This window comes from Quercus robur, chromosome 7 (assembly GCF_932294415.1).
Source record: "Quercus robur chromosome 7, dhQueRobu3.1, whole genome shotgun sequence".
Taxonomy (NCBI): Eukaryota; Viridiplantae; Streptophyta; class Magnoliopsida; order Fagales; family Fagaceae; genus Quercus; species Quercus robur.
This window is the reverse complement of record NC_065540.1, coordinates 18,185,154-18,212,717: the sequence shown is the minus strand read 5'-3', so window position 1 is coordinate 18,212,717 and position 27,564 is coordinate 18,185,154. Positions and strand designations below refer to the sequence as shown.

At 35.5% G+C, this 27,564-nt stretch overlaps 3 protein-coding genes and 1 long non-coding RNA gene across 8 annotated transcripts; 3 read left to right on the top strand and 1 right to left on the bottom strand.

Annotated features, from left to right (window-relative positions):
• Positions 1 to 298: 298 nt before the first annotated feature.
• On the bottom strand, positions 299 to 1,876 carry LOC126692607 (cyclin-dependent protein kinase inhibitor SMR11-like). Of its 3 annotated transcripts, none has more exons than XM_050388275.1 (2): positions 1,706 to 1,876; positions 299 to 1,194 (listed from the first exon to the last, which is right to left on the bottom strand). In XM_050388275.1, the coding sequence occupies exon 2, from the start codon at positions 1,127 to 1,129 to the stop codon at positions 548 to 550; it is 582 nt and encodes a 193-aa protein (XP_050244232.1). In that variant the 5' UTR covers positions 1,130 to 1,194; positions 1,706 to 1,876; the 3' UTR covers positions 299 to 547. The 3 variants fall into 3 exon arrangements, with proteins under 3 accessions (XP_050244232.1, XP_050244233.1, XP_050244231.1); XM_050388276.1 differs by having other exon boundaries at positions 299 to 1,152; XM_050388274.1 differs by having other exon boundaries at positions 299 to 1,238; positions 1,706 to 1,875.
• A 7,542-nt stretch (positions 1,877 to 9,418) lies between these two features.
• Positions 9,419 to 11,206, top strand: LOC126690857 (uncharacterized). Its single transcript, XR_007644752.1, has 3 exons — positions 9,419 to 9,510; positions 10,222 to 10,287; positions 11,070 to 11,206. It is a non-coding gene; the product is annotated as an uncharacterized LOC126690857 (long non-coding RNA).
• A 5,252-nt stretch (positions 11,207 to 16,458) lies between these two features.
• LOC126692606 (calcium-binding allergen Bet v 3-like) lies at positions 16,459 to 17,502 on the top strand. The gene has a single exon (XM_050388273.1). The coding sequence runs from the start codon at positions 16,727 to 16,729 to the stop codon at positions 17,333 to 17,335; it is 609 nt and encodes a 202-aa protein (XP_050244230.1). The 5' UTR covers positions 16,459 to 16,726; the 3' UTR covers positions 17,336 to 17,502.
• Positions 17,503 to 23,201: 5,699 nt separating this feature from the next.
• Positions 23,202 to 25,542, top strand: LOC126692605 (uncharacterized). 3 transcript variants are annotated; one of them, XM_050388271.1, is made up of 3 exons: positions 23,202 to 23,367; positions 23,507 to 24,164; positions 24,960 to 25,542. In XM_050388271.1, exons 2-3 carry the CDS (start codon positions 23,584 to 23,586, stop codon positions 25,444 to 25,446), a joined length of 1,068 nt encoding a protein of 355 aa, XP_050244228.1. In that variant the 5' UTR covers positions 23,202 to 23,367; positions 23,507 to 23,583; the 3' UTR covers positions 25,447 to 25,542. The 3 variants fall into 3 exon arrangements, with proteins under 3 accessions (XP_050244228.1, XP_050244227.1, XP_050244229.1); XM_050388270.1 differs by having other exon boundaries at positions 23,479 to 24,164; XM_050388272.1 differs by lacking the exon at positions 23,202 to 23,367 and having other exon boundaries at positions 23,382 to 24,164.
• The last annotated feature ends 2,022 nt before the right edge of the window (positions 25,543 to 27,564 follow it).

The window sequence follows — 27,564 nt, the reverse complement described above, 5'->3', positions numbered from 1 at the left end:
GGGGGGGGGGGGGGGTTGGACGTGGAGCCCTTCAAGATAAGCCACATTCTTTATTCAATGCCATAGGTGTTCATAATTATTCAAGAAGTGTCTTCATTCTTATCAATTAAATTCAAAATCTAATCAGGCATCCTAATAATGAATCTACACCATGACATGGATTTATTTGCAAAACCAAAAAGTTGCCAATTCTGTTTTTAAACAATGCCACTCAATGAAAATTAACAAAAGCCTAAAAGTGCAACCAGAATATAACAGATAGGATAAGATGCAGACATCATGTTTGGCAGAAGAAGACTGGAAGGCAAGCTAATTTTAACTTAAAATTAATGAAAGAAATTGCTATACAATGTGACTACTACAGTCTAAACTTGGTCAGACAGTTATTTCCTATTAAACCATATTCTTTCAGAACCCCAAGTTACTATAATTTAAAGGCAAAATTGTTGGGGTGTTGTAAAGCTAGCCCATATGCATCTATGAAAGATCAGTTACCAAGGGTCTGTGATATTCCCTGCATTATAATCACCACAAGAGGCCATCTACATCAGAATTCAAGCTTTCTACATAAGCCCAAATCAATGTTCCTTGATTGCCCAGCAGGCTTGATGGGAGGCCCAGGACAAGTATCAGCAATTCCAGTTAAACGTGGTGCAAAAGGTGGTGTTCTACAACCATCAGAATCCAAATATACATTTGAAATTTCAGAAGCAACATCCTCGGTCTGCTTTGAGAGTATAGCTTCCAAGAGATTCTCATAAACCGATTCGAACATCTCTTCATCCGAAAGGGGCTCAGCACCATCTCCACAATCCCCAGCTTCCACAGCTACGACAGAAGAATGAAAATCAAGGCGGCGTGCAACAATGCCCTTAGGCTCCTGGAGGTACTTATTACATAGAGGAGCCAATGCCTTGTCATCAGGACCCGGGGCAAATGGGTCGAAAACACCATCCTTTGGCGTCCGGGGGCTACTATCATCAGACGGGTCATCCTCTCTATTGCTGTTACTGTTAGAATCAATGGAGAAATCCCCAATCTCTCTATCTGAATCAGGAGTGATAGGACCTAGTGAAACAGTACCATCAAGAACCGCTGGCGCCTCAGTAAGATTCTCCCGAGTTTCCATCTGACAAACCTCATCTGATTTTACTACAGAATTTACGATTTTCTTAGATTCCTCAGGAGGAGATTCTGAATCCATAAGTCCCGGACCAGCAATTATGCAAAATAACCAACTGAAATAAAGTAAAGGTTGGATTTTTATTAACGTTCAGCTAAGATTTCCTTCTCAAAGTAGAAGAATCTAAATTCAAAAAACGCCACGCTGTACAACCCTAGTCGGCTAGTACAAACAAAATAATATGTCATATATTACATCAAAATTGAGAAATGTTATTCTTATTCGTTTGGGAATAAAACGAATAATAAACTCAAGGAAATCTTAGATACAAAGGAAAGAAATCTGAAAGCGAATCCTTTTATTTCCAGAGATAATATCTTGAGGAAATCTTAAATACCCAAAAAAGAAAAATAAGGAACAAGAAAAATCCAAAGCAACAGGAAATTTTCAGACTTTCAGATACGAAAAGATTTGAAGAATAAAAATCTAAAGATTCAGAACAAATAACCAAAATCCCCGGACACCACTGTAAAACCCACACCTAAAAAAAACAACAATAATAACAACATTAATTAATAATACCTGAAAGGTAGAGTATTAAGGTTGGGAAAGATTTGGCCCAAAAATGTGGTGCAGCGGCGATTGGAGGGGCAGAAACCAAAAAGTGTATCTAGGGATTCTGTTTCTAAACTTCGAACTCCAAACTGGCCAAAGCCAAAGCCAAGTGCTAGTGTCCACGTGCGTGTCTATCTATGCGTGTCTCTGCTTTTTATATGTCTTTGCATCTCAGTCCGATGATGTTTTACACGCTTTTACTTCCACCGTTGGATTTTTATTTTCATTAAAACTATCGAAAGATCGGGACCCACTTGATTCGCAACCTCACTTTAATATGAGCATCAACCATCTGATTCTTTATTACGTGTCTGATTAAACCATCTGATTCTCAATTCTTAAACTCAAACTAATTTCATTGAATCAATCGTACCGTTGTAAATTTTTAACTTACCTAGTTAACCCAACCCCCCAAAAAAAGAGAGTGAGAATATTCTTCAGGTACTTATCCAAAGTGTACAGAGCCATAATCAATTTATTTAATTAATTAATTAATGTTGTAATATAAACTAGTATTGTCTTAATGTCTTTTGCATTAGTACAAAATTGAGTTATAGCCGTCCACTTTGGGGGGTGGGGAGGTCAAAAATTGACAACTCTAGAATGTGGTTGGCTCCTTTGGCCAATGTATGAACTCCAAAGTCAAGCTTCCCGCGTCCTTGCATATAGTAACATTAGATCAGTTCATATTTAAATCAAATAAATAAATCATTAAAAAAAATTTTAAATAAAAAATTTAAACAATATTAGCTTTAGTTTTACTTCTTCAATATGTCAAAGTAAAACCAAAATCCATGGGTGATATTTGTAAAACCTTATGAGTAATAATACGAAACTACACCTTTATTACCTAAAAAAAAATACAAAACTACAAAGTGAAAGTGATTGAACAAAAAGCATGCTACTATTATTATTATTGTCTATTTTATTTGAAGTGTTCGTTTTCTTTTGAATAAGTTCTATGATTTTTTTTCTTGCTAACTATTTTTTTATAATTGGGGAAATTACACTTTACTATTCTAAATTATACTCCAAATTACACTTTACACCCTAAACTTTATTTTTGGTAAAATATAATTATAATAAAACTAACGGGAAAACAAGAGATCAAGACAAAGCTTGTTGAAGTACATCCCTTGGCAATCTGCCTCAACAAAAGGAACTAAGTCCACAGGCGGACAATAGTGAATAACAAAATCCAAAGATTGACTAAGTCCTAGGCTAGCTAAACAATTAGCACACCTATTGCCTTCATGATAGCTATGTTTGATGCTTAAGTGGGGGATCCGTGCAGCTAGTTGCTTGCAGTCCTCAAAAAGCAGGGTTATGACAGAATTAGAGTATGAGGGATTGTTAAGAGCATCTACTAGCGCCTTGGCATCAAGCTCAATGATAACAGCATTCAGGTTTAACTGATGGCAGAGAAGAAGTTCATCTTTAAGGGCCTAAGTCTCAGTCATGAAGCTATTTGCATTCCCAATCCTCCTAGTGAAGCCCAATATCCAGTTGCCCCATTCATCTCTAATCAGGCTTCCTCCCCTTGCTGAGCCCAAGGAAGCATTAGAAGACCCATCCATGTTGAGTTTCATCTAACTCGAGCTAGGCTTTTCCTATCTAACTTGTCTAATAACCATGCGGTCGTTACACCTTGGCTAAGTAACACACAACATATACTCCATAGCTTGAGATAATATCACCTTGGCAAGGTTTGGATTGACTCCCTTGTTGTTGAATACAACCTGATTCCGATGTTTCCTTAAAGACCATATGGCAAAAGGAAAGAGGATGTGCCAGGGAACACCTTTAAAGGTTCGAGTGGTCTTAACAATATTAGCAGCTAGCCAAGTTCTAATATCTTGATAAAAGAATAGAGAGTTGGAATAATGGATACCCAGATGAAGCCAAACTGTTTTAACTACTTGGCAGTCTTGGAGAGCATTGGAGATAGATTCAACTTGATCATGACATAGAGGGCAGGAAGTATCTATAGGAATACCTCGGTTAGCTAGGCAATTCTTTACCCCGATGCTGTTGTGCATGTATTTCCAAATGAACATTTGGATTCTAGGTAAAATCTGAAGCTTCCAAATCTAAGAACCCGGGAAAGACTCAACCTCCATCAGGTTTGAAGCTAACAGGTAAGCACTATTCAAGTCAAACTCTCCCTTAGTAGAAAATTTCCAAGCCAACTTATCATTGCTCCTTGCAACTACAGGGACTGGCACTGCTTGAATATCAGCTTTGATCTCAGTAGACAGCTCAAAGGGTAGGTTAGACCACTTCCAGCCAAAAGGGGCAATCAAATCCTTGATAGTGAGGTTGGTCGAATCTTGAGGGAGAGGTCCTTGTATCCTCGATTTGATGGGGCTACGGTCAGACCAGCAATCAGACCAGAAGTTGAGGCTGCTCTCATGCCATGGAACCCACTTAATCCCTTCCCTAAAAATAGCTTCACCTTTCTTCAACCCTTTCCAGGTGGGAGAACTTGAGAGCTTAGGTTTATTTCTAGAGTTAACCCTCTGCCTGGTACTGTACTTGAACTTGAGGACTTTTGCCCATTGTGCTTCCTTCTTGGTGTGAAGTCTCCAATTCAGCTTAGCTAGTAACGACGTATTTCTTCCTCTCGCAGATTGAAGACCCAATCCATCAGTTTCCTTAAACTTAGTCACTTCAGCCCAGTTGACCCAATGCATCTTCCTTTTATGATCTGAGGACCCCCATAGAAAATTTTTGTTGACTCTATCAATGCCTTCCAAAATCTTGTTGGGTAGAAAGTTACTTTGCATAACATAGTTGGGAATGGCCGCGGATGAAGCTTGGATGAGGACCATTCTGCCGGCTATGGAAAGCAGGTTAGCCTTCCATCCAGCCAGTTTTTTCTTAACTCTGTCTAACACGAAATTGAAATCGTGTCTCTACCTCCTTGAGTGTTTTATAGGGAATCCTAAATACTTGCCAAGGTTGGTGGTGGAGTTAAACCCTAGTATACCAGTGAGCACTTCTCTTTAGTCCAGCTCAACATTGGGAGAAAAGAAAACACGAGACCTGGCTTCACTCACTTTTTGCCTTGACCTTGAACAAAAATCTTGGGGAACTGAATTAATGGCAGCATAATTTTCTGGATTTGCATTAGCAAACATGACTAAATCATTCGCAAAAAAGAGATGGGAGAAGGCCGGGCTACTTCTAGACGCCTTGATGGGGGGATCCATAGTTTGGCAGCACATTTTTTCTCAATTAAATACCCCAAAAAATCCATTCAAAGAATGAAGGGATAGGGGGAGAGGGGATCACCTTGCCTAATACCTTTTGAGGGCTTAAAAGATTCAAGGCAGCCCTCACTGAACAGAAGGGAAGTGGACACCGAGGTTACACAGCTCATGATGAGATCAATGAGATTATTTGGGAAGTTGAAATTAATGAGCATCTCTTTGATGAAGCTCCACTCAATCTTGTCATACGCCTTTTCTAGGTCGATCTTGATGGACATGAATCCTTTTTTCCCCTTAGCTCTTCCAATTGTATGAATTAATTCTTGAACTATGATGGCATTGTCAACTCCTCTCCTTCCTGGAGTAAAGGTAGTTTGGTAGGGTGAAACAAGAGTGTCAAAATGCGGTCTGATCCTGGCAACTGTGATCTTGGTAATGATCTTGTAGACTGAGTTGTAAAGACTAATAGGTCTATAGTTCCCGATAGTTTCCGGATCCTGAATCTTAGGGATGAGAACAATGTGAGTTTTGTTAAGGTACTCAGGAACTTTCCTCTCAATGAAGACTTTTTCAATTTCCTCTCTCACTGACTCCCCTACTATGAGCAAAATTTTTTGGAAAATACTAGCTTGAAGTCCATCTAGACACGGAGCCTTGTAAGGTTTCATGGACCACTGTGCCTCCTTGATTTCTTCTATGGAAATTGTAGCATCCAAGGACTGCATTGTTTCATTCGAAAGTTGCACTTACCACTGGTCAAAGTGAGGTGGTTTCCAGGAGACTTCCTCTTGAGTGGTGGTGTAATAGTCATTAAAACCTTTCCTAAAATACTCCATTACTTCCCTTTCCTCTGTGATCCACATTTCCCTGTCATCTTTAATTGAGGCAATGTGGTTTCTTTTCCTACAGGCAAGGGTAGACATATGGTAAAAAGAGGTATTCTGATCCCCTTGGATCATCTAGTTCAGTCTAGATTTCAACATCCATAGGTCACGTTCTTGGTCCAAGATGATCTTAAGCTCTTGCTAAAGATGATTTTCTAGGTTGATCAGAGAGTTGCTCAGGTTGTTGGACAATGCCTTCTGAACACCATAAATTCTGGCTATATATATATATATAAATTTTTTTTTTTCCTGATGGATGTTGCTAAAGTGGTTTCTATTCCACGTTGTTGATTCCTTTGAGAAACTTTCAATAGTGGGGAAGGATATGTCAGATAACCAAAACTCTTGGAATCTGAATGGCTTGGTGAGGTTCACTGATCTGGTGGGAAGGGCTTCCATGAGAACCAGATAATGGTTAGAGTGACATCTTGGGAGGTGAGTAACTTTGGCATCAGGGTAAAGGACACACCAACTTGGATTCATGAAGAATCTATCTATTCTTTCCAAAATTAAATTGCTGATGTCTTTCTTATTAGTCAAAGTAAATCTCGGACCCGAGAAACCCATATCCACCATGCTGCATCTATCATGACAATCCTTAAAAGCCAAAGACCTATTAACATTTATACCTCTACCTCCAAACTTATCTTCCTCAACTAAAGGCTCATTAAAATCTCCAGCCATGATCCACGGTAAATTGTGTAACTCCGCAACTTTGGCAAGATTCTCCCATAGAATGCATCTTTCCTCATTCCTAGGACTAGCATAGATAGCAGAGAAAATCCAAGCAAGGTTACAAGATCATACCTTGATTTCAACGTGAATTTCTTGCTCTGTTTTGGCCAACGATTCCACCTCCACTTTGTTTGAATTCCATAGTAACCATAACCCGCTAGAGTAACCAATGGTCTCAGTATGAATGGCTCCATCCATCGGTAAATTGTCAATAATCGCCTTAGCTCTTTTACCACCTAACTTGGTATCCATCACCACGAAAATGGCTGGGTCGTGCTCTTGCACTAAGTCACGGATATGACCCTGAAAATTGGGCTTCAAGGTACCCTTGCTATTCCAAATTAGAATATTCATGATGAATTGGAGATTGGGGGGGGGGGGGGGGGGCAGAGCACACTTCAGGAGGAGGGAGGGGCTCCGCTTCCCTCTTCAAATACCATCTGGTCATCTTCAATACTCTCACCTCTACTGTCTGAGTACAGTGGTGGAAAACGAGCTTCCACTTTGTCTTTGGCACCACCTTCATTGGCACCACTTTCATGCATCCCTTTATTAGTGAGAAGGGTGAGCTCCTCACACCTCCCATCTTGAGCTTGAATCAGTGCATCCCTTGCTTGAAGAACTTCCTTGTTTCTAAGATCAGTCCTTCCTATCTTACATTCCTTCTTGGTATTGGTAGACACCGAGAATTCAAAAGTGGGGCTAATGGTTTGATTGGGACCATGGATATAAGGGGAGGGCGAAAAGGAGGAAAGGGAGGTGAGTTTTTCAGCTAGACTTGGTAACTGAGGGGTAGCAGCATGCTTGTGAGAAATATCAGATGATTTGCCTCTTGCAATGATCTTTTTGTCTTTCACTGAGGAAGGATAGGTTAAGTGTTTCTGGGATGGTGGGCTTGGGCTTGGGCTTGGGCTTGTGTCTTGCTCTTGGTCAGTTTTAGCGTACATAGGCTTCCACATTCCATTTGGTTCTCAATTAGACTTGTACTCATCGTACCTTGGTGTTTCACAAGTTGAGGGGTTAGTAGGCTTGGGAATTTGGAGGCCCAGTTCATCTCCCCCTTATTGGAGTTGGCCTTATCCTTAAGATTTTTATCTCTCTGAGGCAAAATTTTGCTGGGTGTAGGACCACCAGAGGACGTGTTCACTCTATCCGGAATTTTCGGATCAAAGTGGAGTGGTGAATTCCAGGTTGAGCTACTAGTACCTCCTGTACTATGGCCGTCCTTATTCCCTTTTGTCCGTGCTGTTTCCTGCTCACAATCATCCAAGGCTCGTATTGCCCTTCTTTGTCCGTTTCCTCGCATGCATTAGGAGTGTCAATATTGTGCAAATTTCGGCGGTTTTCGTGACCATTGCCGTCATTGTTAACCTGAGAACCATGCATTTCTTTTGTCAAGATTAACGGTTCCTTCCCCTTTTAGATAGTGTACAGACATGTTTCAACTTTGTGCCCTACTCTGCCACAAGAGAAACATAGTCTTTGGATGCCCTCATAGGTGACCACTTGTTCAAATCGGCCAATAATAATGGTATTGACTAAAGGCCTGTTGATATCTATTTGGACACATAGCCTGGCATATTTGCCATGCGCCTTCATGGCTGTATGTGAATCAATCCTCAACACCTTCCCAACTGCTTCACTGATTTCCTTTAGCACCTCTGTTTCATAGAATTCAATAGGGAGCTCATTGAGCCTAATCCAAATAGCGATTGACGAAACCTTTTTAGAAGATGGTTTAAAGAATGGTTCCCACGGTCTTAAGGAGAGAAAGTGGTCTCCTATGAACCATAGGCCCCTCTTAATCACCATCTCAAGGTCTTCCTTGGAGTAGAATCTGACTAGGAAAAACTCATAGCTAAGGTCTACGCAATCCAACCTCCCTTTAGGCCTCCATATCTGGTTTAGCTTACTTTGCATATAGTTGAGACCCACTGTTCTCCCAACTAGTTTGACAATAATGGCCTTTGCCCATGGCCCTCGTATGTGTCGTTTTGTTTCCTTGGACAACTTGACTTTCACCACTCCTTCACGGTTGGAGCTAATGGTTTCACCATTATCATCGTTCAAGTCCACGTCCTCATCCATTTGATCAGTCAAGTCAAATGCTTGCATGTATGCTCTCGGTATTTCCCCAATAAGTTTGTCCTTGAAGGATGTTTTGGTAGTGGCTTTAGAATACTGGTTTTCTAGCGGAGGAGAACCTATCGGAGTCCCACCGTTGAACTTGGCATGGCTGATATCTTTAACCTTTTTATTACTACAGGCTAGCTCAGCTTCCTCCTCTCTAGAGAGCGTGCATCGCTGCATATTCTCTACCTTTCTCTTCTCTCTCTCTTTGCACCCAAATTCTCTTCTCTTTTTTTGTTAGTTCTGTGACCATTGGGCATTACTCTCTCTCTCTCTCTCTCTCTTTCTTCCACTCTAAACTTTTCAAACGCATATTTTACACCCTAAATTTTTTGAATGTACATTTTGTACCCTAAACTATGATTTTTGTTACACTTTGCATCCTAAGTTAAATTTTTCGTTATATTAGATGGAACGCTTAATCACATGAGTTGCATGCCATTCATGCTTAAGTAGAACATAGTCCAAAGACTCAAATGCCCCTCTTTCAACCCAACAACAAGCCATTTTCTCTCTCCAAACTTGTAACACCCCATAAATTTTGTTACCGATTAAATTATTATAAGTAAATTTTTAATGGAGGCCTATAATTAAAATGGATTAAATTAATTTGGGCCTAAGGTATTAAAAAGAAGATAAATACTATGGAATAGGAAGCCCAAGTAAAGTGGCATAAGTAAATACATGGGCCTTGAAAACCCTAGCCTTTTTCCTCTTAGGTCTCACATATTTTTGCTGATGGGATTTCTTTTGCTTCAGCCGAATATTGAATGTTGATTTTCTTCACTGTGGCTGTGGGTGGAGACTTCAGGTACGATTCTTTGCTGCTCTAAACTTAGGATAGTTTATACTCATGGCTAGCTTTTGTTCCCACTTTTAGCATCTGTTATTGGTGTACCAAATAGAGAAAAAATAGGGGCTGCCGTTATGGATCTAAAGCTAGGATTATTTTATTAGAACAAGGGTGGTTTGTGTGTTATATATAATAGTTTATATTCTCATGGTACTCACCGTTAATTTGACCTGCATCCACGCCCTTTTTTTTGGCTAAATCCTAGTCCAGCGCATGAAGGGAATACTAGGCAATTGGATGGATAGATTAATGTATATTTTAGGTTATCACATGTCCATCTTTCTGCCGCATTAAAGTCATGCATGGATTATATTAATGGAAAAGGGCCACATTATGTTATTTGATACCTACCTCTACCTCTAGTGATACTAATTTATCATCTCTAAGCCGCTGAGTATGCAGCAACTTTTTAAGCCCAAAAAGAAATCTGATTATGCAGCAATGATTTTTAAGCCAAAATATGATTAGGTAGAGCCAAAAGATATGATCATGCAGCGGTAATTGTAAGTCCAAAAATCTGATCAAAGCTGGAAGTGAATTGGATAGTTAAGTGATTAAATGGTGAATTTGGGATATATTAATATTGTTTAGGATAAAACCGTTTAAGTGTGAAAATAAATTTTGAAGTGGGAAATTGTGTATTGATGAACCTATTTTTGGTATTGCTAGGTTCTAATTCTACTGAATTGTTGTGATTCAAGGGAGGTTGATTTCCTTTATTTTTGCAGCTAAGAGGTAAGTGGTGTTTACTAATTTTGGGGGTTTTCCCAGAACAGTGTTAATTATTAAACTATTTTATATGAAAGAATATGTTGATATTCTATATATAAATGAATATTTTACAAATGTTTGATGTGCACATTGGCTATTCATTTTATGAAAAACTTGTGGGACAACCTAATTTTATTTAAACTTGTATGTGTGAATATGTCTTTATATTTTGAGAAGTATGAATGGATTATTTTGTGAGCATATTGAACATGTTTTGAAAACCTATGGCAAGTCGTGATTAGAAGCTCAGTATGATATTTAGTCCTTAGCAAGGGACAATCATGCTGCAGCTAGTCCTTAGCAAGGGACGGTCCCAAAAGGGGACAGTGCACATTTGATAGCTCCTTAGCAAGGGAGCATACTATTGAGGATCCAAAAGGAAGCTCCTTAGCAAGGGAGTGTACCTTTAGGTTCCAAAGGAGCCATCCTTGAGAAATGGGATGAAAGGAGGTTCCAGTCCCAAAAAGGGGACAGCACAACCCTGTCAACGGGGCGTAAACGTTGACCACGAGAAAAGCCTAGGGAATTGTTTATGTGGTGGTATCAATATATATATATTATGATGGCTCACAATATAAAGATATTATTTTTTTACATGAAATAGTTGATGACAAAATATTGGTGAGTTATAAATTGTGAATCTGTTGAAAGAATTATTTATTTGAAAGGTTTGTTCCCACACCCAATGTTAGTGAATTCCACTTATTGAGTTATCTCACCCCCCCCCCCTTTATTTCCCATTACAGATACATTAGGTGGATTACTGGAGTAGAGATTCTTGGGAGACAGAAGTTACAAATTATTTTTGTGGAACTGAGGATTTTATTATTATTTTATGACATTAAACTTTGTATTGGAGAATAATTTTTGAGGATGTTTTGTATTTGGTGAATTAGAGCTCTGACTTTTGTAATTAGATTCAAGGTTTCTAGTTTCTTTTATTTAATATTTTTTATGGATTATTCATATTAAATAGACTTTTATTGCCTATGATTTTGGGGCGTTACAAAACTCTTCCATCGTTTTTGGCCACACACATCGTTGCATAGCCACCAATTTTCAGGCATGAGATTCGTAATCAAAACCCACACACTGCCTGCCGTCTCACAAGCAAAAACTAGATCACAAACACAAATTCATAAGGATAAACAATCAGAAACACAAATTCGGATCGACCCATACAAGATCCACAAACACAAATCTCAACCAATCCATCACCAAGATCTGCCGTGAGAGAGAGAGAGAGAGCTAAATCATACACAACCAAAACCTAAACCGGATCTGAATCGAGACCCAAGTAAAACCCAAATCAGATTTGAATTGTGACAAAACCTAAATCCGACCCAACCACCATCAACCACTACCATTTGCAACCCAGCCACTATACCATCTTCCATCTCTGCCAATCTGTGCATGCAAAAGGCCCAAAACACCAAGTTACGGGTGAGAGAGACTACCTGAGACCAGGTTGTGTAAAAGATGTGAGGGACTTTTGAGTTTGGACTTGGAAGAGGGCATTAAGTCTTTTGACTTGGTGTTACTTAAGCAATATTCATGTGCTAGTCATGTGATTGAGTTTTGCATCCAATATAACGGAAAATTTAACTTTGGGGTGCAAAGTGTAACAAATGCCATAGTTTAGGGTACAAAATGTGCATGCAAGAAGCCTAAAACACCAAGTCATGGGTGAGAGGGACTACTTAAGACCAGACTGTGTAAAAGATGTGAGGGACTTTTGAGTTTGGACTTGGAAGAGGGCATTTAGGTCTTTTGCCTTGGTATTACTTAAGCAATAGTCATGTGCTAGTCACGTGATTGAGTTTTTCATCCAACATAATAGAAAATTTAACTCTGGGGTGCAAAGTGTAACAAATGCCATAGTTTATGGTACAAAATGTGCATTCGAAAAGTTTAAGGTGTAAAGTGTAATCTGGAGTGTAATTTAGGGTGGTAAAATGTAATTTTCCCTTTATAATTCTATTGTTACAACTGGGAGGGGGGGGGGATTTTGAATGTCTTAGAAATACTAGAAGATACTAGCCCAGTTGAGTTATAAAATTTTTGGCTTCTTGGTAACTAGTTTAGTTTAAGAGAAGTATTACGTTGAAAACAATTTCACAACAAATCAATGGTAGTAAGTTATTACTATTTCTAATTTGAACATATCACTTAATTAATTTTTTACCCACCAATAACAGTTAGTAACAACTTGTTATTTAGGATTTATTTGTAAAAGTGTTGTGGACATAATATTTCTCTTGGTTTAATGGATTACTCCTAGTATATATTAAAGATAAAGATGTAGTAGTCCTTTAGCACCTTTAAAATTTATTAATCTCTCATAAAATAGAATTTAATTACGTCTTAAATGTGCATACCAAAAGCTTAAAAGTTAATTGTTATCTTTAACTTAATTTGCATTGGAAGTTGGATATGAACTAAATAAGGTTAAGATTTTAAAGGAAAAGAAAACATGGAAAATTAATTAAACACATGCCATGAGTATTGGGCTACCCATTTCTACCTACCAACCATATAGCATCTCTTCTCAAGAATCTCAACCACCGCACATCTTTAGTGTGATGGTCACTCCACAAGCAAAGACGGACCCAGTAGGAGCCCAAGGGGGCTCGGGCCCCTTAGGTCCAATTTTTTTATTTTTTATTTTTTTTACAAATTATATGCATAATTTTTGTAGTTGCTCCCGTTCTAAAACCTTAGGCTCCCTCTAACTAACAGCTGTCCAACTCAAAAACTTAACAAAAATAATAAAAACATTTACAATGTTGATTGTATTTTAGCCACAAAAAAAAAAAAAAATATCACCAGAGGACCAAAAAATCATGTGTTATTGGAGAAACCAAAACTAAATTTTTTGCAACTACAGTAAACTGGTGTAAGGCCACAATTTGGTTTCTAAGCCTAAAAGGTAAAAGGATCTAGGCCCAAAGAGCCCATTACAATAAATTTGTAGAGAGTGGGTTAGAAAACTAGACTTTAATGAGTTGGGTAACAATTATAATGGATCCAGATGACAAGAAAGTAAAGATAGACTAGTTTTATGTAAAGAAAGTTGTCCTCGGCACAATCCGAGGAGATTAGTTTAGTTCTTATTCCTACAATATTTCTCTCTTAATTCTCGATCTTTTTCCCTCAGGGTCTTCTTTCTATTTTATACTATCTTCTTTCTTTCATCTCCACCCTCCACGTGTAGATTAGATCACTGGTGTTGATTCTTGTCCCATCAGTACCTTCTTGAAGTCTTTGGGAGTAGCTGTAAGGCTGAAAATTACTGTTCAGATATCACTTCCTCATTAATGAGGCCAGAGAGTTAGCTACAGAGTATTCAATGCGATGGTAGCAGCTTTCTCTTAGATATTTCATGGCTTCCCTCTGTCTTGTGCTTTTATGATATGTATCCTTATCAATAGAATCACTCGGAACGTTGCCCTGGATGGTCGACTACACCTTCGGACCTCTGCTTTGCTCAGCTGTGGAGGCATTACTCCTTAGACCACCTTCTTGGACTCTTATGACTAAACCCCATCTCTTCATTCACTAATATGGACTCCCATGGCAGTTTATCCATCCTTGGACTAGGCCCCTGGCCCAACATATATATAGATATATATTACTAGGCTTATCACACCTACAACTGGTATAAATACCAATTGATTATAATAAGTTATTAAAAATAAAATACAATATTTTATTAAGATTATCTCTCTACCTTTAATTAAAAAAACTCAAATTCTCTCTCTTTCTTTATTATTTTAATGAGCTGTTTATATTATTTTAAATGAAATGGTAAAAAATAGAACATTTGATGTTAGGAGTATTGTAAAGTGAGGTGGTAAAAAAGAAAAATTAGCTATTTGAGGTGCTAAAATCTAAATTTTTTAGCACCACTATTATGAATGCTCTAACTTAAAATAAAATAAAAAGAGATTAAATTCTGTAAGGATGTGGTGTAAAACTTATGTTTTACCCTTCAATCTCAACATACTACATCATCTTATCACATATTTAAGAATAAGTACAACTACACCTAATCAATTCTAATACCCATATATAAATCTAACTAAATTAGGAGTTTATTGAAATGTTATTAGGTATAGTAGGATGTATTGAATTTTATGTAAAATGCTAATATGACAATCTCTTATTAGATGGTGTAAAACATGGGTTTCACACCCCATCCTTACCAAATTTGGACTCGAATAAAAATCCTAGCTAGCCTAGTTTTTTTTTTTTTTAAACATTGTTTTGTTTTTTTGTTTTTTGTTTTTTGTCTTTATTGGTAGATGATTGCATTTTAATGAATTAAGAAATAACGATTTTGCATATTTATAATTTGTTAATACTATATGGATGCCTATTTGGAATTTTTTTTTTCTTATACTCCGATCCCCGCTAGGTTGAAATCCTGGGTCTATCCTTGTCCATAAGTATAAGTGTTTGTACTTTGTAGGGTGCGGGAGGGGAGTGGGGGGGGGGGGGGGAGGGGGAAGGGCTGGGGTTCAAAGTGTTTAGAAGGAAACTTACATACATACACTTACATTAAGTTAGAGTAGAATTCTATCTCAGGTTTAAAAAAAATTCTCTTCTCAAATTTCACAATTCCCACACAAATTAGCCATAATTATTCATTATCATTGATTTGTATATGGAGAAAATTTACGGGGTATAAATGAAACAAGTGATCTTGATAATGGGTGCCCTTATGGTGTTACACAGTTATCTTGGAATTGTGATAATGGACATAAATATATATACTGTGAATATTTTAAATTATGATGTATTGTGTGTAGCATAACTTGTCTCATACTCCTTTAAAAGTTACTATAACTTTTAAGTAGAGTTTATGAAATGCCTTTTTATTAGAAGTTAGAACCACATTGCCTCTTCCTTGAGTGTGAGTGTGTGTGTTTTTGTTTTAAAAAGTAGAGGATTTACACCATTGATTTGACAATAACTTTTTTTTTTGGTTGATAGGATTCATTTGACAATAATAATAACATAAAAAATCCTTATAAGGTCGTAATGATGGAGTTATATATATGGGATGGACCATGCTATTTTTTAGCAATAACAGGAAATAATGGTTCTTAATTGTTTCGGGTTAAAGAAGTTAATTTATATTTATTCATTTATTTTAAAAATCTTTATTTTAGACACTATAGTTATTGCCTATGGTGTAAATAGACTAAATCCTATAGGTTTTTATTTATTTTAGTTTTTTTTATAGTTTTTTTTTTTTTGAGAAATTAGTTTTTTTTTTTTTTTAGTAGTTACATAGTGGAGGAGGAGAATTTTTTACAAAATTGAATTAAAATTATATCAGGTGCCAAGCCTTATAGTTTAATTAGTTTACACATTCTAGCATTTACAATAGGCATATCCTAGTGTATATTTCGTGCCCATTTGGGAAGCGTGTTTTGCGCGTTTTTAGCAATGCATTTTTGGATGGTGGGTCCCATGTACTGTTCACGGGACTCGCAAGTACTTTTTTCAGCAAAATTTTCATTAAAACTGGATTCCACGGTGCTATCCACACATTTAAAAATTATTTTGTTACAGTTTTTTCAGTTTTCAGTTTTCAATTTTCAGCAATAAACGGTATCCAAATAGACTCTTTATGTATAATATTTTTACGCATTTTCTTTTCTTCTTTTGTGTAATTATTAGACTATAAATTTTAATTTTCAAACTATAGACTAAATTTAACTTTTATCTTTAAGCGTTTTGTTGTTGCATTTGCATTGAAAGAAAAAGAAATACGGGTCGTCAAAAAAAAGAAAAAGAAAAAGAAAAAAAGATATACGGAATTTAAAAAATAATAATAATCTTTTGGTAAAGTGAAAATTAAAAATACAAATCATTAATTACAGGTTGAATGGATCCTTTTCTGTTTGAGTTGAACTTTATTGAACCGTCCTACTTACCAGGTCTAGGCATAATTCTCTCTCTAGAAGCAATGGAGGTGGAACAAGACAGAGAGCAAAATAAAACGTAACAGGTGAGGTGAGGTGTTGGACTTGGACAATTCAACTAGTTTAGTTTTCAAAAGCAATGGATGACTAGTTGTCGTAGTTTATTATACTAATTAGTGGTGGTCGTATTTGTGTGATTACCAATAACAACTGGATATGAAATACATATATACATATCAGAAATGGTCTGCAACCAAATTAAGAAACAACCCCGTTGGCCGCTAAACGCGCATGTTCCCATATTATATAGCTAGAGCACCTTAGGCTAGCTCCACCACCACCACCTCTCCTTAAAGAAACAAACACTAGCTCAAATTCGTTTCCTTCTCTTATCATTCTTCCCCTCCTTTCGTGCGTGTGGGTGTGCGTGACTGCTGCGCCTGCCCCATTCCACAATTAATAATTAAGCCATGGAAACAGCAGGCACAACTCCACCTTCCAAAGGCAGACTCACCAGGAAGACCTCCTCCTTTCGCCTCCGCTGCGATAGTCTTAATACCCTCCGTCTCCGCCGCATTTTCGATCTCTTTGACAAGAACAACGATGGCTTCATCACCGTTGATGAGCTTAGCAGTGCCCTCAACCGTCTTGGCTTAGAAACCGACCTCTCCGAGCTTGAATTCACCATCATTTCCTTCATTCAACCGGGCAACAAAGGTCTTAGATTTGAAGATTTCATCTCATTGCACCAATCCTTAGATGAAACCTACTTTGTATGCGACGACCACATGGTCAATCATGTCGGGGCCGAGGAAGATCAGAAGATAAATAATCATCAGACTATGTCTCAGGAGGATTCGGACCTGTCAGAGGCTTTCAAGGTGTTTGATGAGGACGGAGATGGTTATATATCCGCTAAAGAATTGCAAATAGTTTTGCGGAAGCTTGGATTCTCGGAAGGGAACGAGATTGGTAGAGTTGAGAAGATGATCTTCTCCGTTGATCGCAATCAAGACGGCCGGGTTGATTTCTTTGAATTCAAGGATATGATGCGTGGCGTTCTCGTTCGGAGCTCTTGATTTCTTTTTTAACACATTAATTAGTACCATTTCTCCTTTTGCAACGTGTAATTCTATGCTTTTGCATGCATTTAATCAATCATTAGCATTTTCTTGTTTTAGTGTTTGTCTGTAATCTGTATCCTAATGCCATTACAGCAACAAGTACCTTTCTTAATTTTGCTGAATACAGCAACATGTACCTTACTTTTTTTTTTTTTTTTTTTTCCCTCTAATAATCAAATTTCACATCAGCCTCTTTGTTAATTCCTGAATTGTGCACTGATCCTTGATGTTCATGCCCAGTGTTTTGCCTATTTGGGGTTCGGTGTTGACTTTGTCTTCATTTTTCGTTTCTTCAATTTTACTGCATTGACTTCACTTCAGATACATGCGTACACTAGTACAACTTTATAAATGTGGATATAAAAATTTCCATGTATAGATAAGATGTGATTTATAAGAAATAGATGGGATCCAATCAATGAAAGAGATATTAGGACTGTTCTAAATATTTGACATTATTGGAAGTTTTAATTTCATGGAACACAATTAATTGACCAACAAGTAGTGTGCAACACGGTTTAGATTGTCGTAGCTCTGAACTTCCAGAGAGTGTGTGAATTCGTCTAAAGTCGACAAAGACGTCTAACTGCATTTCCACTTTCTCAACACGAGCTCTTTTCTTTCTTAATTTCAACAAGGGACGACGACTTCTGAGTTTTGACTTCACCTGCATTGCTTGACCAATTCCATCCAAGTCTCAACTTTTACATTCTTTTAACTTTATATATACTTTTCAAAAGAAATTTAAAGGGACAAAAAACAAAACAATATGTTTTTTAATATACTTGACAAAACTAAAGAAAACTTATAAGAAGGCCGTTAATTAGCTTTTGAAAACAAGTGAGTTGTCAAAATTAAAGTAGTTGGGTAATTAATTAATTTCTGAAATTATCCTTATAACTTTCGATTGTTCTTTGAAAATTAGTATATTCTACATTTTATGTATTGGATTTGGATGTCTTACAAATAGGGGAACTCACACTCCATACGTACAAACAATATATATATATACATGGATTTTGCTAATGTGTGCCCTTAGGGCACACAATAATTAACCATTTTTAGAAAAAATTTCTTGGGAATTGAAAATGTATTGACAACTTTTTTAATTTTCGAAAAAATGTTCCAAAAAATGGATGGCTTAATATGGACACACATTAACCGGATCCTATATATATATACACACACTTATTGGCACACCATAAAGTATGCAAATATTTGATAGAAGAGAATAAACAATGCAGTGGACTTATTGTTGGTTTTCTTAATTTTACTCAAATCAAGGTTTTATTTTTAACGCTCTAAAAGCAAGATATTTTCTGTATGCCGAAAGGAAAGTATATGGGCCAAGAGCACCATGCCCATTTATTTGAATTAATATAATAGAGATGGAGATGGTGATGGGCCTGAAAATGTTACCAAATGATGTCCATCGATCGACCATCTTCCAAGGTCATACTCATATATAAATGTTTATATATATACACACAATAGATATAGATACAATGGGATTTAATAGATACAAGTAAGTTTGTTTGTTTGTTTTTTTTTTTTTTTTGTTTTTTTTGGGTAAAAAATAAAACCCACAATAAGGATTTGAAAGGATCAAATTCTTATAGCTCAATGGCAAACTTTTTAGGTTGCTAAGGTGGTGTCGTGTGCTGTAAGCCCATAAGAGATACAATTTGTGACGGAATTCCAATTACCTTATGAAAACTCTTTGTGAGGGTGACATATTAGGATTTTGAGGCAACACCCTTTGTCATGGTAAGTCTTAATTGAAATTTCAATGTCATATATTAGTCTAATAATTTTTTTGAGATGGATAACACATTATTTGATGTCATAATGACATCCTTTATGTTTCTCCGACTCAACAAGTCATACCTTATATTTGAATGGAGGGAGAGGAGAGGGGAGGTGGTTGGAATCCCTTTGTTCCAAACATACCCATAAATCACTTTATGGAAAGATTTTGGTAAAGCATTATATGATGCCAATACAAAAAATATTTATCACAAAACTCTTTTCATTATCATAAATTACTTTGAAAAAAATTGATCATTTTTATAGTTTTCAGAACCGGACCGGACCGGGAGGTCGGACTGTGAAAACCAAAAATCGGGATGAAAACCGGTTTTTTAAGCCTAAAGAACCGAATTTTTTGTTAATTCCGTGAACCGCTAAAACCGGGGTTGGACCGCACGAACCGGTGAGAACCGTGCGGTCCAACCCCTTAGCAATTTTTTTTTTTTTTACAATTTTATTCTACTTAATTAAATTATCCATCTCTTACAAGGAATAAAAAAAATTATAATTAAAATCCATTAAAGATATTCAAATTTACTTCAAAAATTAATCATAAATTTTAATGTTTTCATGGTTATTATTTTATTTTATTAACTTTCTTATTTAATTATTAAATATATGCTTGAAAATCATTAAATTTCCCTCACATATATAGATATATTGTCAATTTTGTTAGTTTTATAAATTTAATATCTATATTTAGGCTTTAATTAATTATTAAATTAATTATGATGTCATCACGGTTCGACCCTGGTTCGACCTCAAAAACCTTGAACCTCTCCCTTTTATGGTTCAATAAATGGTCCGGGTCTGAAAACCTTGATTTTTAGCAAAGAAAAAAAAGAATTTGAAAGGATCAAATTCTTATAGCTCAATGGCAAACTTTTTAGGTTGCTAAGGTGGTGTGGTGTGCCGTGCCGTAAGCCCATAAGAGATACATTTTGTGACGGAATTCCAATTACTTTACAAAAACTCTTTGTGAGGTGACATATTAGGATTTTGAGGCAACACCCTTTATCAGGTAAGTCTTAATCGAAATTTCAATGTCATATATTAGTCTAATAATTTTTTTTGAGATGGATAACACATTATTTGATGTCATAATGACATCCTTTATGTTTCTCCGACTCAACAAGTCATACCTTATATTTGAATGAAGGGAGAGGAAAGGCGAGGTGGTTGGAATCACTCTGTTCCAAAAATACCCATAAATCACTTTATGGAAGGATTTTGGTAAAGCATTATATGATGCCAATACAAAAAATATTTATCATGAATCTCTTTTCATTATCATAAATTACTTTGAAAAAAATTAATCATTTTAACAAAGAAAAAAAAAGAATTTGAAAGGATCAAATTCTTATAACGCAGTGGCAAACTTTTTAGGTTGCTAAGGTGGTGTGGTATGGTGTGCTGTAAGCCCATAAGAGATACATTTTGTGACGGAATTCCAATTACTTTACGAAAACTCTTTGTGAGGGTAACATATTAGGATTTTGAGGTAACACCCTTTGTCATGGTAAGTCTTAATCGAAATTTCAATGTCATATATTAGTCTAATAAATTTTTTTTTTTTTTGAGATGGATAACACATTATTTGATGTCATAATGACATCCTTTATGTTTCTCCGACTCAACAAGTCATACCTTATATTTGAATGAAGGGAGAGGAAAGGCGAGGTGGTTGGAATCCCTCTGTTCCAAACATACCCATAAATCACTTTATGGAAAGATTTTGGTAAAGCATTATATGATGCCAATACAAAAAATATTTATCACAAAGCTCTTTTCATTATCATAAATTACTTTGAAAAAAATTGATCATTTTAACAAAGAAAAAAAGTTTAGCTTAAGATAGACTTGAAATTATCTTCCTCAAATCCATTATGTGCTGTTTGAAGAGACTATTTATGTATAATTTTAGTCACATGATTATTTGTAATAAATCCTAACTTGTTTAAATAATGCATATAAATAATCTTATAAGTCGTCACATAATGAGTTGGAGGAGATAACTCCAGATTGGTTTGGAGTTATATAAACTTATAATTCGCTACGTTGGATTGAAAGAAATTACTTCAAACTGGTTTGTAGCTAATCTTTGTTTATTAGCAAAGTTTAGGTTTCATAAGGCTAAACGCAAACACACACACACTCTCTCACTTTGGTTCGTTAATGGCTATCTCATCCTAATTGAATGACTGACAACCTAATAGACACACACAAGTCATGGGCAACAATATTACCAAAACCACAACACCAGCAATTGCATCTTCCAGCTGAGTGATCAACACAACATGAACATCCTAGTAATGCAAAAAAACTTTTACTTCTCTACCAGTTCCTAATTGCCAATTGCCTGAATTGAACAAAACAACCAATACATAGGTGCCACTCAACGTGAAAGTAGAGAGAAATGTCATTGTCAGTTGGTCAATATTGCCTAGAACAAAATATAAAATGTAGCTTAGGTAGTAGATTATGAATAAGGTTGTTGTCAAGGCTCTTTCACGATAAACCTGGAAGAGGCTCCCAACAAACCCCTCATTTTGAGAGAGATTAACAATTTGCGCAGGTGAGGAGGACACGGCTCTTACATGTATTGTGTTTTCGTCTGTATCTCATTCTCATATTTGCGCCATGGAAGTACCCTCCAAATCCGATCCCTCAGATCAAGGAATTGTTTTCATTTTACAAATATAAAATAATAGAATAGATTACATTAGATTGAGAAAAAAAGATTTAAAAAAATGGGCTCATGTTATTCAGCATATAGAACTTGTCAATTTTACTTAACCACTACGTCTTGTACCATTGAAACACCATGCATCAATTGCCGGGTCTTGTAATCTCCATCTTCTTCCTATTAAGAAGCAGTGCCCATTAATTTCCTGAGTAGCAATGTAGCATCACTCTTGGCCTTGGGACGGGGATTGCTTACTTTGACTTCTCAAGTTAATCTAAGGACCAAGTTCTTTCAGAAGGGAGCAGGACGCTCTCCTTCTTGCTGAAGAATTATAAATAATCCTATATCTCAGATTATGTGGAACTTGTTTTTGTTTTTGTTTTTTTTTTTTAGTAACAATCTTATACGCATTAATTAAATAACAACACAACAATGACTAATTATTTAATATTCTAAGAGTACAATAACGTTGTACTCCTCCTTATAAATAATATATAGAGAGTTTGTTTAATTAAGTTCAAGGTGAAAATATTGAACAACGGTAGAAAGACAAATTAAAATTTTTTCTCGGATAGGAAACCAAAAAGGCAGAGACCACAAAAGTTTTCAATTGGTTGCATCCTTTCCCCGTTAGAGGATTAGATTAAGAACTACATCAGTCCAATTCACCCTAGGAATATTGAAGTCTTGTGATAAAAGCGATTCATTAGCAACCTGCAAAGAAGTTTGTAAGAATGTTTATTGATAATGAGTCTCTTTTTGCTGAATTGATTGATAATGAGTTAAGGTTTATATTGTCTAAACCCAAAATTTTAAGCATGTGTATTGATGCAACTTCAAGTAAAATAAGGAACAAAAGAAAAAACAGGAGTACATGTAAAGGGATTTCGAAAGCAACCAATTTTATCTATTCTTAAAGATTAGGGGTCGAACCACCAACCTTTTTAAAATCTCAAATATCCAAAATTATTTTAATTTGTTAAAAGGTGAGAATGATCACAGAATGAGCTACTAGAATATTAGATTAACAACATAAAAGATTATAGGTTCACATGCAAACCATATTTAATGCGAAGTTTAACTTGGTTGGCCAGTATAGAAAATTTCATTCCGTTTCATCTTTTTTTTTTTCTTTAGACAAGGACCCAAAAATCCGATCAATTTCAATTAACATTGTCAATTATAAAAGTAAATAGGTGGGGCTCATACGTCAGTGTCACGTATTGGTACAATGTTGAATATAATGGAAGAGCAGAAAGCAACAAAAATTGGATACTTATACTAATTTGCATGCTTTATTAGAAGTTAGAATTCAACATTGGACCGCATTGAGACTTGAGAGTCTGTGGTTCCCTTCAACAAAATAATAAAAGGCAACAATCTATATTCTATTATCTATAATCTATAGTGGATCCAAATTGATGACTCTTAAATGGAGACCGTCCACTTTCTGATCCGGACCATTAATCTTCATGAGAAGTACTAACTTTAGGTAGGGACTCTCGCACGCATTCTAACTTCATCTTTGCCTTAATTTCCTTCCACGCTTTTAATTCCTAATTTACTTACCCCATATTCTTGTCAATTTTTTTGTTGTTGATAGATTCTCGTGAATTAATTTGCTTCTACAGCTTGGTTCGTTCATGTTTTGATGAAAGAATATAAGCAAAAATTGGACATCCATTGGGACAAAGGATTTTAATTTGTGATGGAAAACTCCATTTTGTCTCGAGATTCAAAGTTAGAAGAAAGTTTCTCATTTAGCTGCTATGACTTCAACACGGCTGTGTCATTTTTCTCCGAGGAGGAAGATTGTGGAAACGATGATGATGATGATGATGAATCATACATTGAAATAGCACTTGATAATGATGATCATAAAGATGGCAAGCATGATGAAGAGGCTGATGCATTCGAATTGCGAATTTCATATTCATCTCCCAATATTGTCTTCAATGAACTCCCCACCCATAGTTTGACCGACACCAAAATTCAAGACCTTGGCTTTGAGACACACACAATAATTGAGACCCCTTCTTCTTGTTCATCATCATCATCCACTTTGAGTTGTTCTTCAGCAGAAACTTGTAGTACTGGTCCACCAGTACCGCATGTGTCTCCTCAGCCTTGGGGTATTCACAATTCTGCAGCTAGACAAGGGGCAGAGTTCCCAGCAGTCAACGAACAAGTCAATACGCTCCCTTTCAGTTTGGATGAGGAAAATTGTCTTCCCCAGAAAAACCAGCAAATTTTGATCGACACCTATCAATGGGACCTGGTAGGGAGCAGGTACTAACACATGCATTCCTCTAACTTTTTTTGTCTTTTCATTTCTGTTATCAATATGTCCATGAAGCAAAATTTTCACAATCTACAACTGTTGTGGTTCTTGTTTGATAAAAGTATGATTAGCGTTAGATGCATGTGAAATTCATAATACTCCAATCGCAAATTATCACATTAACAAGGTGTAAAAGAAGTTATATTAAGCATTATGGATTTTGAATCCAAATAAACAACGGTAAGATACACCATACATTTATTTGTGGGGCTCTGATTAATTCTACTGACAAGATATATGGTTATCAATACCTTAACCTGAAGGTAAAAAGCAATCATTATAGACGGGATGACTTTAGTTTCAAATTCTATTGTTTGTATATTAGATACATATATCATACTAATTTATCTGAACTCCACACTCCAAAGTACATTTGCTACATCATGTGGTGTGTAGTTGTTGTTGCTGTTCCTCCCAGTTGTTGTATGCTCTCTCAGTTGTACCTCTGTTTTCAGTTAAATGAATATTTCATGTAATTATCAAAAAAAAAAAAAATGACAGCTCTGGTTACTCTCAAACAAACCCAAGCCGATATTTTGTTTGCCACAATCGGGGACGGACCTATTTGTTTTGGTTAGGACTTAAGATGTGCTAATTCAATGGTGTTTTTGGATTTATTAGTATTATTATATTTATCTTCTAGTTTTATATTTTTAGGCACCCAACGCACATTACTAGAACAGATGTTTAATAATTTTAATGTGATCACTGAATTGTTGTCTTTCACGTTTGATCAACACCAGTAAAACATCAAATAACAGAACAACAATGAGTGGTGGCATCATGAAGCTCTTTATCAAGTTTCGAGCCATGAATGTCCGAACCCTGCTAGCAACATTTATGAAATCCCGCCAAGTTATATCTTCTCCAGGCAGCAGTGATCACAAGAAGAAAAAGTCTAAAGAGAGGCTAGTTAAGCCTTTCGACAAGTGGCTAATACAAAGAAATCAGGAACAGGGTCGCAACATCAGTAAGGACAACGAAAAATCTCTACCAATTGGTGAGAAATATTCGAGAGTGCTGGAGATAAACTTGGACGCAATAAAAGGTGCTGTAGAAGCTATAAGCATGGGCGTTGGTCGCAAAAATAGACAGACTAGAAGCTGCCCAACTTCTATCAAGTCCTCCCCACTTCACAATGGATTTCCAAGCGAGAATAAATTATACTCGAAAGAAACATCAATTCAGGCTGCCATTGCCCATTGTAAAAGATCATTTGGTCAAACGTAAGTGTAATTAGAGTATTACAGAGAAAAGTTCTGTTGGGATTTCCACTATCTTGAAAGTGAAGTTCTTTTCTTAAATTTTAGTAGTCTATTTTAAGTATATTAACTTCGTCAAGTTGTCTCATTTAAGAAAAATCTTTCTTGTCAAGTAATAGAAATGAGATAACTTAGGGCTCGTTTATTAATATTGTTCTAGTAACATTGTTTAAATATTGTGAAAATATGTATGGATAAAAAAGTAGTGTAGAAATACGTGTTATATTGTTTAAATAACGAAAACTATTGTTCAAACAATGTTACTAAACAGACCCTTAATCTTTTATTTCTCTTTTTAAAAATATGAATAACACTATATTTAGATTGGGCCAAAGGAGAGGAGAATAGAGGGCAATAGGAGTGAGAAGGGCCTGTTTGGTAGGCAAGTTCAAACTTACATTTTCACATTTTAAACAACATTATACATATTTCCACACACTTTTTCATCCACATGTATTTCAAAAAACTATAAACAACATTACTCAAACTACTCTAGCAAACACCCTCTCCCTTATTTGGCTTTTTTTTCTTTCTTTCTTTTTTCTTTTTTTAAATGGAAGCAAATCTGTTCTTTTTTAATTATTTAACTCCTTCACTTTGTGGGGATTTGGAGGGCTAGGGATTCAAAAGTGCTTCCTATTTTGGCTTTAAGATTTGTTAAGTGCACTTTATAGAGTTTAACAAATTAAGAATACACTCACCAATTCCTTTATATGTTATCACTTCCTCTCCTTCTAATCCTACCGGTAAACAAGAGTAGGCACATTTACTCTTCTCTCCTCTTCTTTAATTTTTAAAATATCCAAAATAAGTGAAAGAGTATCTACTCCCATTTTGCACTCTCCTCATCTTCTAAGTGTCCCATTTCATTAAACCTTTAATCTATATATATTTAAAAATTGAAGCGTAGCATTTATTATGTTACTACACTTCTGTTGAGCAATTTCAACTGTCACATCATTCACCTATTTTTAACATTCTCTCTCTCTCTCTTAACTTTTTTTTTTCTTATTATTTTTCCCACTACTATCTACCTTAATATCACTTTTGCTCTATCCCTTTATCTTCATTTATTTTTTCCTTTTCTTATTCCCCTCTTCTTACTATAAATTTACAATTTTCTTTCACATCCTATAGATAGTTTGCCCACACACAAAAGGTTCTCTCTCTCTCTCTCTCTCTCTCTCTCTCTCACATTTTTGGTGGATTTTTTTAAATATTTTTCTTGCATCTCTACTTTAGGTTGATTATTTTTTGTATTTTTTTGAAACTCTACTTTGGGTTGATGTGATTAAATTTTGTGTTTTTAAGTTGTTATCTTTTTTTAATCTCTTTGATTTCATAGATGTTATCATATTGCATTATAAAGATAGTATATAAGAATATAATGTTATTTTATTACACAACATAACTAGGATAATTTGGTGTATATTACTATATATATATATATATATATATATATTTTTTTTTTACTTTTTTCTTCTCATATTATTTTCTATAAATTTCTTATTACTCTCTCTCACATTCTCTCTTGAAAAAGTTGTTATTCTCTTTCTCTTGATTTTTTAGTCTTTCTTGCAACTCTACTTTGTATTGATGAATCATTGTGATTTTTAAAACTTTATTTTGAGTTCATACTTTTTGGTGTTGTATTTTTTAGTTCACCATCACAAGTAGTCTCTCTCTCTACAATAAAATTTAGAGAATAAATTATACATATTTAGTATAAGTTTGATATGAGTCTTGATTATCATAACAATCTCTTTTAAGAGAATAAATAATTTGAATAATTCATTTAAATAAAAATTATACATACATACATATATATATATATATATGTATGTATATATTAATTTATTTTGCTTAAATGTATAATCAATCTCATGCAATTCATTTAAAAGTAACGACGTTAAAACAGATGAATAAATGTTCTAAAGATTTCATTTGTATATTCATAGCTTTTATGTTTAGAAAAACTTTTACTTAAATTTAATTGTACTGAAATAGACTGAAATGTTACGTTAATGTGGTTTAATAAAAATGTAGCAACAATAAATGTTATCCTTAGGATTTTAAATATTACGAG